Source organism: Eucalyptus grandis, chromosome 8, assembly GCF_016545825.1.
Source record: "Eucalyptus grandis isolate ANBG69807.140 chromosome 8, ASM1654582v1, whole genome shotgun sequence".
Taxonomy (NCBI): domain Eukaryota; kingdom Viridiplantae; phylum Streptophyta; class Magnoliopsida; order Myrtales; family Myrtaceae; genus Eucalyptus; species Eucalyptus grandis.
The window spans coordinates 48,266,856-48,282,014 of NC_052619.1; the positions used below are offsets into that span (position 1 = coordinate 48,266,856).

Here is a 15,159-nt window from a genome sequence, read left to right on the forward strand (position 1 = left end):
CCAGTTCAAATCATATACACACATTAAGGACCTTTTTTTTTTGGGGAAAAAAGAGATACTTTTAAATCTTCTAACTGCAACTTTAAATCACTATTTAATAGGCAAAATATTTTGATAAGATCACCAGAATTCTTTCAAGTCTAGTAATCCGAAAAAGTTCACATTACATTGATTGTAAAGGGTCATTGATATAGCGGGAAGGCTATTAGCATTGAGTGTCAAATATCAACTCTTAAATATTAAATGCCTTGAGAAAAAGCTCCTTCACTTATCAGTAATAAAATAACCGATAACAATTATAAACACTTACACACGCATGTACTGTGATGAATCAAGTTGATAATCCATGTCATTTAAATTTTAGTTCAAATGGAAAAGTGAAAAATCGTACTTAAGATCTCGTCATGAATGGTACATGGACAAATTTGTTGCAAAAACAAAGCACATGGACTAAGAGCCCATTTGATATACTTGAACTAAATCGTGGTCACGCTCTGGAGTGTCATGACTTGTGTGTTTGATTATATTTGTTATAAATTACAATACCTAAAAGTTGGGTGGGACAACTTTCAAAAGCTATTATAATTGGAGAGAAGTTGCAATTGTAAAGTGCTTTGTCAACCACCTTGTAAAAATTGTCAGGCCTATTTTCATAGGTGAAGAAAATGTGCTAAACATACACTAAATTTGAGTAATCCGAAAAGTACGAAGACTAAAATGGTGATTTATACTAAGAGGCTTATACATGCAGGAGCCACGTGGCAATAGCTGATACTAATTCAACAATTTTCAACAAATTTTAAATAGAAATTTGATAGAAAGACTTAAATTATCACGCGAGAATAATGTGATTAGAATCGTAATCAAATAAAGGAAAATGGTCAAAAGTGTTCTTCCAAATATATAGGTTCCAAGAATGTAATTTTCCTGGAATTAATTGTGGATCTAATCTCATTTGTTGCTGTCGACGTGTCGGAGAATGGGGGTTGTCTGGGTACTATTTCGACCGCACAACTGGTTGCTATTTCGAATCCCTTTTGAATCAATGCATCGATGTCACTCGCGTGCTAAAAGGATGGCTCCCGCTCCCGCTCCCGCGAGGGGCTTTCGCCCGTTTCTACCCGCACGAGCAAAAAGGCTTCTCTCATGAATGTATGCATACATAACCTCCGTAGAAAATATTAGGTGCCCGACACATCAATTTCATATTAATCCATTTAACGGTTAACACGTGTCATTTTTGGGTCCACCCGTCAGAGATCCTTGCAAGAGTCTGAGCTGAGGTCGTCGTCTCCGGCGCAGTGAGAGGAGGAAGAAAAGAAGAAAGAAAAAGAAGGAAAAAAACGAGTAAAAAAATTAATCGAAGAGAGAATGCAAAGTGTCTGGCAGAAGAGAGAGGAGAGAGAGTGACGATTAATTGAAGAGAGAGGAGGAATGAAAGGGTCTCGGGTGAGCAAAAATGACACGTGTTAACCGTTAAATGGATTAGTATAAAGCTGATCACCTAATATTCTCTCCTCGGCTTGGACCTTTATTCCAAACCCACAGCCGCCCCCAAAAAAAAAGAGAAGGACAAGCTCCTTTGCTCGGGCAAAGAAAAAGGCATTTCGTATTTTCCCGAATCATTTCGATATCCTTCACACTTGAGAGTCAACTTTCGAGGAGAAACTACGGGCGGAGTGCGAAGAAGAGATGCATCGTCTCGTTCTTAGCAACCCTTTCGTGGCGCTTGTCGCACCGATCCTTCTCGGTGTGCTCGCGCACAAGCTTCTGAGTAAGAGGAGAGCAAGTGCGCAAAGAGACGCGGATGATCAGCATCCTGGTACGCCTAGTCCGCCGATCCAGCCCAGCGGGAACGATTTCGACGTGTTCTTGAGCTTTAGAGATGTAGATACTCGAACAGGCTTCGCCGACTACCTCTACTGCAGCCTCGTCGATGTCGGAATCCTTGTCTTCATGGACAACAATGAGCCCCGTTTGGCCGAGAGATTGAGCGAAGATTTTATGCAAGCCATTAGTAACAGCAATATTTTGATCCCGATTATCTCTAAGAATTATGCTTCTGACAAACGGTGCCTTCAAGAACTGGTTTGCATGATGGAGTGCCTAAAACAACGGGGACACAGAGTGTGTCCCATATTCTACAAAGTGAAAGTCGCGGAGGTGCGATATCAACAAGGTCATTTTGAAGAGGCATTTCGTAATTACGAGCGGAGGCGTTTTGATCCAGAGGTTGTGGCCAAATGGAAGAAAGCGCTTGCAGAAGTCTCTTGCTTGAAGGGATGGGAATCAGAGAAAGTTGTGGATGGGTAACTTCATTCTTTAACCAACACCTTGTTTACTTTGATGATATCAACACCAATCAAATCTTTATTTATTTATGGATCCAATTCATTTGTTTTAATGACGAAAGTTTATGGCTGTAATATTTTGCCTTCCTTTGTGCAAGGAATATCTAACTTATATTTTTGCTTATTTCTACCTACATAAAGCCAGCATTACTGTGTTTATTTTAACGAATAAGATTTGGATAATTACGACGACTGTTGCCTCTAAAAGAACCAAAAATAAATGAATAAAAGAAGAAGGAGAAAAGAGACTGCTTGTAAAGCTTCATTAGCCTCGATCTTTTTCTAATAAAATACGTTAGAGTAATCTTAAAAAGAAGTTATGGGTGCATCTTGTGGAGCAATCACGGTTTGCTTTACCCCCTTTCATCTTAGTAGATAAAATAAGGATGGAAGTGGGGAAAAGAATTAAAAGTTTTCCAAATTATCCCCCAAGTTCTATTGTTTGTGCTATCGTTAGATAATTACTTATGTCATTGAACTCATTTTCATTTGACAGGAGAGAAGGAGAATTGATAAAATTGGTTGTGGAAAAAGTTTTGAAAGAGTTGAAGAAAGTGAAGGAGTTGGTTGGCGATGATTATTTGGTCGGAATTGACAGTCCTGTGGAGGAGGTTATGGAATTGGTAAACAAGAATGCTAGTGCTACCTTGCGTGTGGGAATTTATGGAATTGAGGGCATTGGTAAGACTACTCTTGCTAAAGTCATATACAACAAGTTGTCCGATCTATTTGTGCATCGTAGCTTCATTGCAAATATCAAGGAATCATGTGAATGTGATGGTATTAATTACTTGCAAAATCAATTAATCTTTGATATGCAAAAAGAAAAAAATCAATTTTGTAATAACGACGAAGGAATCGAGTGCATCTTGTCTAGGTTTAGAGATGAGAAAGTCCTCATTATTCTTGATGATGTGGATACCACTGATCAGTTAAAGGCTTTGGCTGGAAATCCTAACTTGTTTGGCTCAGGAAGTAGGATCTTTGTTTCCACTAGAAAAGAGAGTGTTCTTGATAAGGCCAGAGTGGACATCAAGTATGAGCATAAGCAAATGCATGAAATGCATTCTCTTATCCTTTTTTCTAGACATGCATTTCAAAGAGACTATCCTCCAAGTGAATTTTTAGCTCTATCTCGTCTTGTTGTATCTACAACAGAAGGGATTCCCTTGGCTGTCAAGGATATAGGTTCATTTTTGTGTGAAAAACCATCACGAGTATGGAGAGAAACAATACAGAAGATGCAAAATATATCTCATATGGCAGTGCAAGAAAAGTTGAGGATAATTTATGAAGGAGTGAGGGAGGGTAGAAGAAACACGAAAGATGTGTCTTTTGTGAATCCTGCCATGCCTAGTCCTTCCATCTCGCCAAGCGAAAACGATTACGAAGTGTTCTTGAATTTTAGAGGTGTAGATACTCGAAGAGACTTCACCGATTACCTCTACTATAGCCTTGTTGATGTTGGAATCCGTGTCTTCACGGATGATGATGAGCTCCGCGTGGGCAAGAGATTGAGCGAAGATCTTATGCAAGCCATTAGGAATAGCAATATTTTGATCCCGATTATCTCTGTGAATTATGCTTCTAGCAAATGGTGCCTTGATGAACTTGTTCAAATGATGAAGTGCAAGAGACGCTTAGGGCACATAGTGTTACCTATATTCTACAAAGTGGAACCTGTAGATGTGCGGGATCAAAAGGGTCGATTTGGAGAGGCATTTCATTATTCCGGGAGGCATTTCGATCAAAAGTTTTCGAAGGAATGGCAGCAAGCACTGACAGAAGTCAGTTCCTTACGAGGATGGCAATTTGCTAACGGGTACTTCATTCTTTAACCAGCACTTTAGTTTGACGATGTCAACGCCAGCAAATCATAATTTTTTACGGATCTGATTCATTTGTTTTAATGATGAAACTTTTACTTTACTATATGTGCAAAACTTAAAGCTTCATTAGCCTCAAATCTTTTTCTAAGTAAAAACGTTTAGAGTAACCTTGAAAGATGTTATGGGTGCATCATGTGGAGCAACCACGCGATTGCTTTAACCACTTATATCATAGATATAAGATAACGAAAGGAGGGGGAAAAAGATTTATAGGTTTTCCAAATTATCCCCAAATTCCATTGTTTGTGCTATCATTAGAAAAAAAGAGAGTCATATCATTGAACTCATTTTGTTTGACAGGTATGAAGGAGAATTAGTAAAATCAGTTGTGCAAGATGTTTTGAATGAGTTGAAGAAAACGGTGGAGTTGGATTTTTCTAAGAATTTGGTTGGAATTGATAGTCATGTGGAGGAGGTTATGAAATTAATAAATAATAGTTCTGGTGCTACCTTATGTGTGGGAATTTATGGAAGGGGGGGCATTGGTAAGACGGCTCTTGTTAAAGTGATTTACAACAAGCTATTGAATCAATTTGAGCATTGTAGCTTCATTGTAGACATTAGGGAATCATGCAATCGCAATGGTATTAGTTACTTGCAAAATCAATTAATCCGTGATATATTGCGAAGAGATATTCGATTGCATAACAAGGATCATGGAATCCACATCATCTCATCCGAGCTTAAAAATAAGAAAGTCCTCATTATTCTAGATGATTTAGATACCACTGATCAGTTAGCAGCTTTGGTTGGAAATCCTAATTGGTTTGCACCAGGAAGTAGAATTTTTGTTACCACTAGAGATAAGAGTGTTCTTGTTAGGGCCAGTGTGGACATCAAGTATGAGCATAAGGAAATGGATGAGGAGCAATCTTTGATCCTATTTTCTAGACATGCATTTCGAAGTGACTCTCCTCCTAGTGAGTTTTCAGCTCTCGCTCACATTGTGGTATCTATAACGGGAGGGCTTCCCTTAGCTCTCAAGGGTGTAGGTTCATTTTTGTGCGGAAAACCATCAATGCTATGGCAAGAAATGATATGTAAGATGCAAAAATGCCTCAAAATGACGTACCAAAAAAGTTGATGATAAGTTATGAAGCATTGGAGGAGGATCAAAGACAAATGTTCCTTGATATTGCTTGCTTTTTAAGTGGGAGTGATGCAAGAATTGCATGCTACATGTGGGATGCTTGTGGCTTTTTTGTGAGGGGAGGAATTGAAGTATCGAGATCTTTGTTGTTCATAAGTATTGGAGATAATCATGAGTTCAAAATGTATGACCAAATGAGAGATCTAGGTAGGAAAATTGTGCGTGCAGAGAACTACCACAAGCCTCACCAACGTAGTAGATTGTGGGATTATGAGGAAGCCTTGGACGTGCTAGAGAGCAAGAAGGTAACTTTATATTTTTCTTTTTGTTCTCTTGTTTTAAATGATGTCAGTTATTGTGCTGGTATTATTTTATTGACGTGATTAGGAAAGGAGGTTGCTCTTTCTTAGTAAGTGCTGCAGTTTCTCTTCAAATTTCTGTTTTTGTGGTTTTTTTTTTTTTGGATGGTTGTACTATATTCCTACTCTCACTCTCACTCTCCTTCTTACTTTCAAACTTTGGTCATATCTCATTGTAGGGCGTGGGAATCGAAACCCACATTTGAAATTAAATTGTCCTCACCTCAAGGTGGGAGTTCGAACCCCTACTGAGAAGGTGAGAATTCGAACCCCCCACTTCTCCCTTCTCATATGAGAAGAATGACCATTGGGGGCAAATCCTAATAGTTCACTTTTGTGGTTTTGAAAGTCAAAAACATCAACAGCGAACCCAATCATAAAAATAACGCACAAAATTGACCAGCGAATACTCAAATGCAGACTTTTCCAGTTTGTATATTGAGAGAAACAAAATAACTGACCCAGGTAAGCCATAATTAAAAAGTATGCTTTAAAGTAGAGCCTAATTTAACTGATGCGCGTCTTATCTTTTATGGTTGTCGGCTGACATCTATGATCTTATCAACTGAATCCAAAATAATCGTCCTAATTAATTTTGAAATTTAGTTAAGGCAACTGATTTAGAATAATCAGTCATGCTCATTCATTTAGTGAGTTATACTTCGGTTGTTTTGTTGTATTCGTAAGTCACTTGTTCATGCTCATTCACGTATCATTTTAAGGACTTTGATAGGAATATTCAGGGAAGAGAAAAGGAAAAAAAATCCCTAAAACGTAAAAACTGCTCTTCCTTCATGTGATATTATAGATGTGCGCGCTCTTTTTTTTTTTTTTTTTTTTTTGCCACGACTAGTCAGAGAGCACACAGATTGTTTACAAAGAAAAATAGTCAAGAGAATAAGTAAAGAAAAAATTACGTTTGAAGATTTGATTTATTTTCGAATCACCGTTTTCAATTATCGGGGATTGAAAATTTTAAATTGATTTTAGAAAGTGTCGGTGAAATTGAAGAACCACCTCGTAATTATCTCGATAACTTTCAGTTAGGGTTCTATCTATTGTTTAATAGTGGCGTTAATAAATTGCATGGACTTTTATGCAAAGTTTTGGGCATGAGTTTGAAACTGAAAATTGGTATCGAGTTTAATGTATAATTAAGTAGAAATAATTGATATTATTTCACTGAGTTGGTAAGATGCAACATTTGTGATCCTTGTACTCGTAGGGAGGTGGAAGGATTGAAGCCATTTGTCTGGAGGAAGGCGACTCTAATTATATATATGATCAAGGGAGCTGCACATTTGTGGATGAACAATTTAGAAACTTATCAAACTTGAGGTTTCTTCACATGAGGGATGTGAATCTTCGCGGAGATTATAGTGATTCATTTTCTCAGTTAAGATGGCTCAAATGGGGGAAGTGTGCCTCAAATTTTGAAGCACACAACTTTCATGCAACGGAATTAGTCATACTCGATTTGTTAGGAAGCTCGATTTCAGATGTCTAGCAGGGATGGCATTCAATGATGGTATGATATAAAAATATATTCTTTTTCTTTTCTTTTGAGTGGGAATAACTCCTTGCTGACCCCCATGATATATTCTTTCTTGCATAAGGCAGAAAAATTGAAAGTTCTTAACCTCACAAGTTGGCATTCCTTAAAAAGGACTCCTTACCTCTCAGCTTTCAAAATATTGGAGATTTTGATCCTTAGAGATTGTAGCGAATTGGAGCAAATTGATAATTGTATTGGAGACATGGAGAATCTCGTTTCCTTGGACTTGAGTGGATGTTCTGGTCTTAAGAATCTCCCGCTTCAAATGGCTAAACTAGAACAATTGAAGGAACTTCTTCTAGATGAAACTGTGATACAAGAAATACCTTCCTTCATCAGTTCTCTAAAGAAGCTAGAGATGCTTAGTGCCAAGGACTGCAAATCATTAATTGGATTTCCGAACTCGGTAAGCGGTTTGGTGAATTTGTCGACCCTTGTATTATCAGGTTGTGTTGAGCTTGCAACACTTCCACACAGCATTCGGTTCCTTGAGAATTTGCGATGCTTGTTATTGAGAAGTTGCCAACAATTGAGAGAGATTCCCAGCTGGATTGGCAATTTGAAATTGTTGACTCAATTGGACTTGTGTGGATGTTCGCGTATTCAGCAACTACCGCCTCAAATTGGTGAACTAAAACAATTGAAGGAACTTCTTCTAGATGAAACTGCAATACAAGAAATTCCTTCCTTCATCAGTTCTCTAGAGAAGCTAGAGACATGGAGTGCCAATAATCGCAAATTAACTCTTTAAGCTGTTTAGTGAATTTGTCGACCCTTGTCTTGTCAGGCCGTGTTTCCAGATTTCTTGATAGCATTGGGTTTCTTGTGAATTGCTTATCATTGGGATGTTGCGATGGGTTGAGAGAGATCCCAACTTAATTGGGAAGTTGGAATTGTTGACTCAGCTGGACTTATCACGGACAAGAATCACGGAATTGCTTGATGAAAGTTCTGGATCTCGGTAACAATAGCATAGAAAATCTGCCAGGTGGTATTGGAAGGTTGAAAAAGCTCTGAGAGTTATGTGCATGATGGTGCTTGAATTTGGGAGGGGAATACCAAGCATACGTAATCTTTCTTCTTTTAAGTCTAGTGCATTTTGATTTAATGCCCAATAATCTGGAATTCTTGTGGATTTTTATTCAAATGAGTGATTTGTGATTTAGGTTTTTTTTCATGATGAAGCAGAAGCTGCAATCATTTCTGGTCTCTACTCATGGTGAAGTTTAGGACCGTATTGGTGCTGTTGATGGTAGTGTTGTCTGCCCAGCTTCCTTAAATGGCGCCCTATCTGCTGTCGATGCTTGGAAGATTGTTAGAAGTAGCGGTATTGAATAACTTTTGTCGGAATATTTAAATAATAAATCATATTTTTATTTAAAAGCTTTAGTTTTTAGAGCAATCGATAATGATCTTACCAAATTTCACATGATATAATAGCTGGAAGTCTTGAGTTCGTATTTTTCAGGCCATGTTTGTCTTCCCAATTAAATTTACACACTTACTTCTAGGCAGAAAGATTAAATTTAAGCGTGAGGGGAAGTGTGAAAATATTTGAATAATCGAAAAATGAGAATGAACTATAAATTATTTTGGGAAGTGTGAAATATTTAAATAATCGAAAAATGAGAATGAGCTATAAATTATTTTAAACGAAAAGGAAAACTTGACTTTATTTTTTTGAAAGAGACCTTCATTATTCATGTAATATAAGGGATACCTAGTAGCTGGTGTTTTGATGTCGAGGTTTCTCGTGTTGTGGAAAACAAGCAATTGGAAGATAGAATAAATAGAAAGGAAATAAATCACGTACTAGATTTATATGGTTTGGTTGGTGGGACTTATTCTTCGAAGAGAGTAACAAATTATTCTACTATAGATCAAACGATACAACGGAGATCTCAATCATACTTGAGTTACTCAAGCACCTTCATTGTATCTTAACTCACAATTACATTTAAAAACTCACATGATGTTTAGCCTTCATAATTTTTTAGAAATTAATATCTCAATTTCACGAAGGATATCACAAATCTTACCGCAAAATTTATGGACTTCAAAATACCTACAATTTCTTCATGGTGTAATTCACGAAGAAGCAGTCATTTTGATACTTTTTATTGAAGATCATTAAATAATATCAATGCAATATTTTTTTGTCAATTTTATTTAATGATTTAGGTAAGCGAGTCTAAGATGTGAAATATAAACTCTTCATTGTTAGTTTTACTGTAGTATTTGGATCAAGTCAATGTAAGTTTAATTGAATTATTTCATTGTTGAATTTGCTCTATCGGTTAAGTATGGTAAATGCAATATGAACTAAATAGGATTTGCATAGTTTATTTATTTTTCATTTTCTAGTCAGCGATGCTCGAGAGCATATGATTTATTATTTATCATAAAGAAGTTAGACTTTTATCTAGTATTTCTATTGGCAAAACAGATTGAGAATTAGGATTAATATAACTGAACCTAACTGAGTTATATTGGAATGCGGTCTATCATTTTGATCTTTTTATATTTTATTTTATTTTACTTCATATGATTTTTATATGTGAATAAATTTTTGCTAGCAATTCTGTCGCTCTAATTTGACCCAGAAGAAGTTTACATATTAGCGAAGATCACTCTCAAAGTAATCTATTTTTTTAAAAAAGGGAAGGCTATAACAGGTATAATGAAAAGTTTGGAAATGCCCCGAAATTGGAAACAACCTCGTGCACATGAGTAATATTTTGGAATAAGAATTTATAATTCTAGCCTTACAAGTACTTGAATTTCGAGGGGAGGTGGTCTGAATGCCAAGCATGCACTTATAGCTGTCATTCAACAAATAACTAGTTAATCACGCATAAAAATATTAAAAGTCATTCTCGTTGTTGAGTGGATGTTAAAACTATCTAATCAAATATGTGTTAAGTAATCCAAAATCCCCAATTTGTCAGCAACCCTTATCCTCCTTTCTCCTATACCCTAGACAAACCCCTTTTCAACTATCTCGTTACAGATTCTATTAGAGCTCTGGCTCCTGTTTGAAATGGGGGTTGATTTTCGCCTCCATCTCGTCTGGGCTCCCCTATTTGCTTTTCTGTATCTTTGATTGTACCTCTCGTCCTGTTTTGTTTTAACTGCATGCAGCTGAATCTCCCCCTGTATCTCTTTCGAACTCTATCCGACGACTCAAACTATGGAAGCAGCCGAATTGGAGGACGATTCCCGTCTAGCCGCTCTATGTTCCAGGCTGGGCAGACTCTGTTCGGCTCATGAACTTGAGGTGTGGGACGACCTGCTGCCAAGAGAGAAGATCGAGGAATGTCAGCTCACTATAGTTGGTAAAATCCCCTCAAATCCTGCAATTAACTTCCACGCTTTCCAAAATACTCTTAAACATGCATGGAGGACAGAACAAGTAGATATTACTCAACGTGATGCAGGATTATATGTCGCTACTTTTAAATCTGAAGGCGATAAGCATAGAATATTAGAGGGAGGACCGTGGTTATTCTCTAGTCACCTGGTTATTTTCAAACCTTGAATACCTACTACACCATTACACTGTTATGACTTTTCGACATGCTCCTTTTGGGTCCAAATCTTCGGTTTATTGCTCGAGTGGTCCTCTGATCAGATGCAAAGAAAAGCTGTGAAGAATGTGGGGGCGAGTAATAAAGGTTAAAATGGATTTAAAGGAAGGTTCTAATTTAGATCAGGCAGAGCTAGAGTAGAAATTGATTTGCAGACACCTTTAAAGATAGGTCATCTTATACGAATTGCTAGAAAAACTCTCTAGTTAGACTTCAGATATGAATGACTTCCACATTTCTGTTATTCATGTGGTAGGCTATGCCACTATGCTGTGTACTGTTCGGAGATAGCTTTTACAGAAGCCAAGTTGGTAGGTAAGGAAAAAATGGCCTATGGCCAATGGTTGTGAGCAGAAGTGAAAGAACACAGCCCGTATTGGCTTACCTTTTATGACAATCAGGAACTTCTCCCTGAGACAGAGGAAATTGGTGCAAACAATTCCTACTTGAATTTCGAGGGGGAGGTCGTGCATTATAGCTGTCAGTCAACAAATAATATTAATCACTTCACGCATAAAAATATTACTATCTAATCAAATATGGAATCCAAAAGTAAGGCATCATTTATAAAATTCTAGCCTTACAACCCTTCGTACCCGATCTTTTGCTTCAAAGCAAAAGATGATCGCTGTAAATTCAATTGCCCATGGGCGGAGGTCGTCAGTGGTAGGCCAGCACCTACTTCCTGCTCCTTAGTCAAGCATTAGTACAGTATAGATCAGTCGGTCCATGGAAAATGAAAAAATATTCGGTGGCATGAGCTCGTCACGTCATCCGCTCACGTGGTGCACATCTACCAATGAGATATTGATATGTGTTCCGTTAGTAGGACCCGCTGGAAAATGGAAAGGCTGCTTGTTGGCTAGCTCGGCTAGGCTTCGTTGTAGAAGAAAGGACGGGTCGGGGTCAATAAATGCGCAATACTTCCGCTCAAAATATTTCTCTCTCCTCAATTGAATTTTCTGAATTCTCTCTCCTCATAAAAGAACAAAGAATAACTGAGACTTCCTCTATTTCGAGAAAATATTTAATGGTTTGTAATCACCACGTCACTCGCTTACCCAACGTGCATGTTCCATTCAAATTGCATCACGTGCTCATGACGTGGAATTAAAAACTTTGAATCCTAGTGCTTGTTTTTCTCTCTTGCAGACCGAGTAAAGGACTGACACAAGTAAAATTAATGCATTACCTTCTCTCTCTCCTCTTTATAGGTCCTCCTTCACGACCTCTCTCTTCTGCAATAAAGGCCTCCATCTCCATCCTCTCTTCCTCTCCCTTCCTCCTTCTTCGCCTTTTCGCCTCCTCCTCGTCTTTCTATCTCCGACTCCAAAAACAATCAATCGGCCTCTCGAACTCTCACTCATCTTCTACACTTGTTAGAGAAAACTCCTTTATTATTTGGAAAAATGTCACAAATGGTCCTTATACTTTTACTTAATGTGTAATCTCGTCCATGTACTTTCAATTTGCTCAATTTGGTCCTTGAACTATTGATAAATGTCCGATCTAGTCCCTGAGCTTTTGATTTGCTCAATTTGGTCCCTAAACTATTGATAAATGTCCGATTTAGTTATTCGGTTACCTTTTTTTTTTTCTTTCTTTTCATTTATTATTATTTTTTCTTCTTCTCTCTTCCCTCCGCCGGTGTTTGGCAAGGGGCTCCCTCGGCGACGTCGGTGAGGGCCGCCCTCGCTGCGTCGCGAGGGCGACCCTCGCCAGACACCAACTTCCCTCCACCGGCTCCGCCATGGCCGAGAGAGGAAGAGAAAATAAGAAAAAAAAAAGAAAAAAGAAAAAAAAGTAACCGAAGGACTAAATCGGACATTTATCAATAGTTCATGGACCAAATTGAGCAAATCGAAAGCTCATGGACTAGATCGGACATTTATCAATAGTTCATGGATCAAATTGAGCAAAATGAAAGTTCATGGACGAGATTGCACATTAAGTGAAAGTATAGGGACCATTTGTGACATTTTTCCTTATTGTTTTGAAGCTGACAAAATCTTTCTGAAAGTCTAATCTGAAGGCTTACAAACACAAGTGTTATAGTCTGAAGAAATCCAGTCTCTACTATTAAAGTCTGAAGACCGTTAGACTTTAATCTTAAAGTCTGCCCTCATTGACAGATTTCAGACTGACGAGTAAAGACTTATCCAGATGCGAGTTTATCTTCGAGGATTTGGTTCGTATAATTTGGGGAAGATCTTACGGCTGGATATAGCACTTTATAATCAATTATTCTTATTGAAATCAATTTGGATAATCAGATTTCTTGGAAAGTGAAGTATACTTAGAAGGTTCTATTTATGGAAACCAAGATCCTAATTGTATGAGCGAGCAAGATTGATGAGCTATCATTACATTCCTTAAACGACTCGATATCTCCTTAATTGATTCTGTCCAATGGGTAGATTGGAAGAACTCATTTAGAAAGTGCTAATGGTTATGGAGGCATAGAGGAGTATATAAGGAAGACTCTCAAGTTGTTCGAGAGTGTGTATGAAAGAAAAATTTCAAAGTCTAAAGCTTCCCAATTCTTTACTATTTCAATCATTAAGCTTAACTTGTACTCAAAGGAAAGATCGAACACTTGTGAGACTTTGGTGGAGTGTAGTAGAGGTTCTACACTGTAAAGTTAGGGACGTGAGACTATAAAATCTCTTTTGTTTCATAGTGAAATCTAGCCAGTGGGTTGTCAGCCCATGAGAGTGGACGTAGACTTGATTTAAGCCGAATCACTATAAACATTGTGTTTCTATTCTCTTTCCCTACAACTTCTTATTTTAATTTGTAGCTTTATATAATTGTTTAAAGCTAATTACATCCTTATTTTATTATCTTCCAAAAGCAATTTACTAAGTCTTGCGAAAATTTCTTTCAAACTCCTATTCACCCCCCTTTAGGTGTTAATACTAGCCCTTTCAGTGCTGAGTTTTGGAGTTCCAGCAACAGCTGCAAGGGATATTGTGGTGGAGGAGCCCCCCTCTCTCTCTCTCTCTCTCTCTCTCTCTCTGTTCCGGCTTATTCCTTTCCTTGGCCGAATTGGCTGGTTTCTCTAGTTTTGGTGGAAACTTATGTTTAGCGTGGCTTAGACTCGTTGTTGCAATGGTGGCCACATCGATGGCATCGAATGGAATGAAGCGGAATTGGCTTGGTTGGGAGGAGTGTTGACGTCGTGGTGGCACAGAGCAGTGACCATCAAGGCCTAATGGCGAAAAAGGCTAGGCGAAGTGAACATAGAATATTGGCCACGTCTCCTCTTTATTTTTTTGTTATTTTGTGCTTAATTGCTGAAATTGTCTTTCAAAAGATGGAACGAATTCTTCTCTTTTCCTTGGTTGAGTAAACCGGTGCCTTGTTAGTTTGCTTTTGCCATATCTAATACTGAACTTTTTCCATGCACGCTTGATCACTTGAAGAAGATTCATCACTATATGCTTCCCCGTTTTGACTGTAATGATATGGCCAAATCCTTGACGATAGGAAATCACGTGCCCACAAATTTAGCCTATATTCTCAAGAAAAATATTTGTGGTATCTCTAATGATGCATTGCTTAAATGTGCGCTCTTCCTTTTTTTTACAGTGCCCCCACCTCTATTGGTGATTAGCATAATCTGTAGACTTTTGATTTTTAAAATATTATGACTCCATTATTCTTTTTAATCATGTATCATTGGTGAAATTTTAATCCGGAATAGCTTTGTGGAAGGCCAAAGTATTAACTTGAACTAGTGATCATCCCATTTAAGCATCACTTTTGTGGCTCTTGTTGCAACAGTATCACTACAGCTCAAAATTAAGACTAAGTGAAAACGAATTCTGAATTCTTTTCAACATTTTTGTGTATGTGTCCCAAAATCAAGCTTCGTGATTCCACCTGCTTAATAATACTTCTTAACATTAAGCAGGGAAGGTAGATTTTTTCTGCAGAATCCTCACATTGAGAAAAGGAAAAGCAAACATAAAACGAGAAAAAAATAAAAATTAAAAGAAGGGCTCCGACTAAAAAACAAGAAAGAAGGATAGAACTATTTTGCATTACTACTTGCAAATATAGACCCGGCGGATGATGAAGCAGACAAACAAGAAGTTTAAGCACATCACATATCTTCACGCCCGCATATGTTGTCCATAGTCTCTCAGCCCCTCCGCCTCAATATCCTTTGCGGCCATCATCGGAACCCCAAAACTTAGTGCTACTACTGAAATATCTAGCCTCCTCCTCGCAACCTAGTTCCACTTCAAAATCATTGACGACGTATCAAGCCGGAAATCAAGATCGAACTAAGAGTAGAAGACGAAGGAGCATTCGAGAGGCCG

The 15,159-nt window shown here is 37.8% G+C and overlaps 1 protein-coding gene across 4 annotated transcripts; it reads left to right on the forward strand.

The window, feature by feature from the left end:
- The first annotated feature begins 1,541 nt into the window (after window positions 1–1,541).
- Window positions 1,542–8,627, forward strand: LOC104414837 (disease resistance protein RUN1-like). 4 transcript variants are annotated; one of them, XM_039318405.1, is made up of 6 exons: window positions 1,542–2,309; window positions 2,848–4,173; window positions 4,541–5,635; window positions 6,915–7,217; window positions 7,306–8,312; window positions 8,433–8,627. In XM_039318405.1, exons 1-3 carry the CDS (start codon window positions 1,693–1,695, stop codon window positions 5,322–5,324), a joined length of 2,727 nt encoding a protein of 908 aa, XP_039174339.1. In that variant the 5' UTR covers window positions 1,542–1,692; the 3' UTR covers window positions 5,325–5,635; window positions 6,915–7,217; window positions 7,306–8,312; window positions 8,433–8,627. The 4 variants fall into 4 exon arrangements, with proteins under 4 accessions (XP_039174339.1, XP_010024333.2, XP_039174338.1 ...); XM_010026031.3 differs by having other exon boundaries at window positions 2,848–3,032; window positions 3,510–4,173; window positions 7,306–8,627; XM_039318404.1 differs by having other exon boundaries at window positions 7,306–8,627.
- The last annotated feature ends 6,532 nt before the right edge of the window (window positions 8,628–15,159 follow it).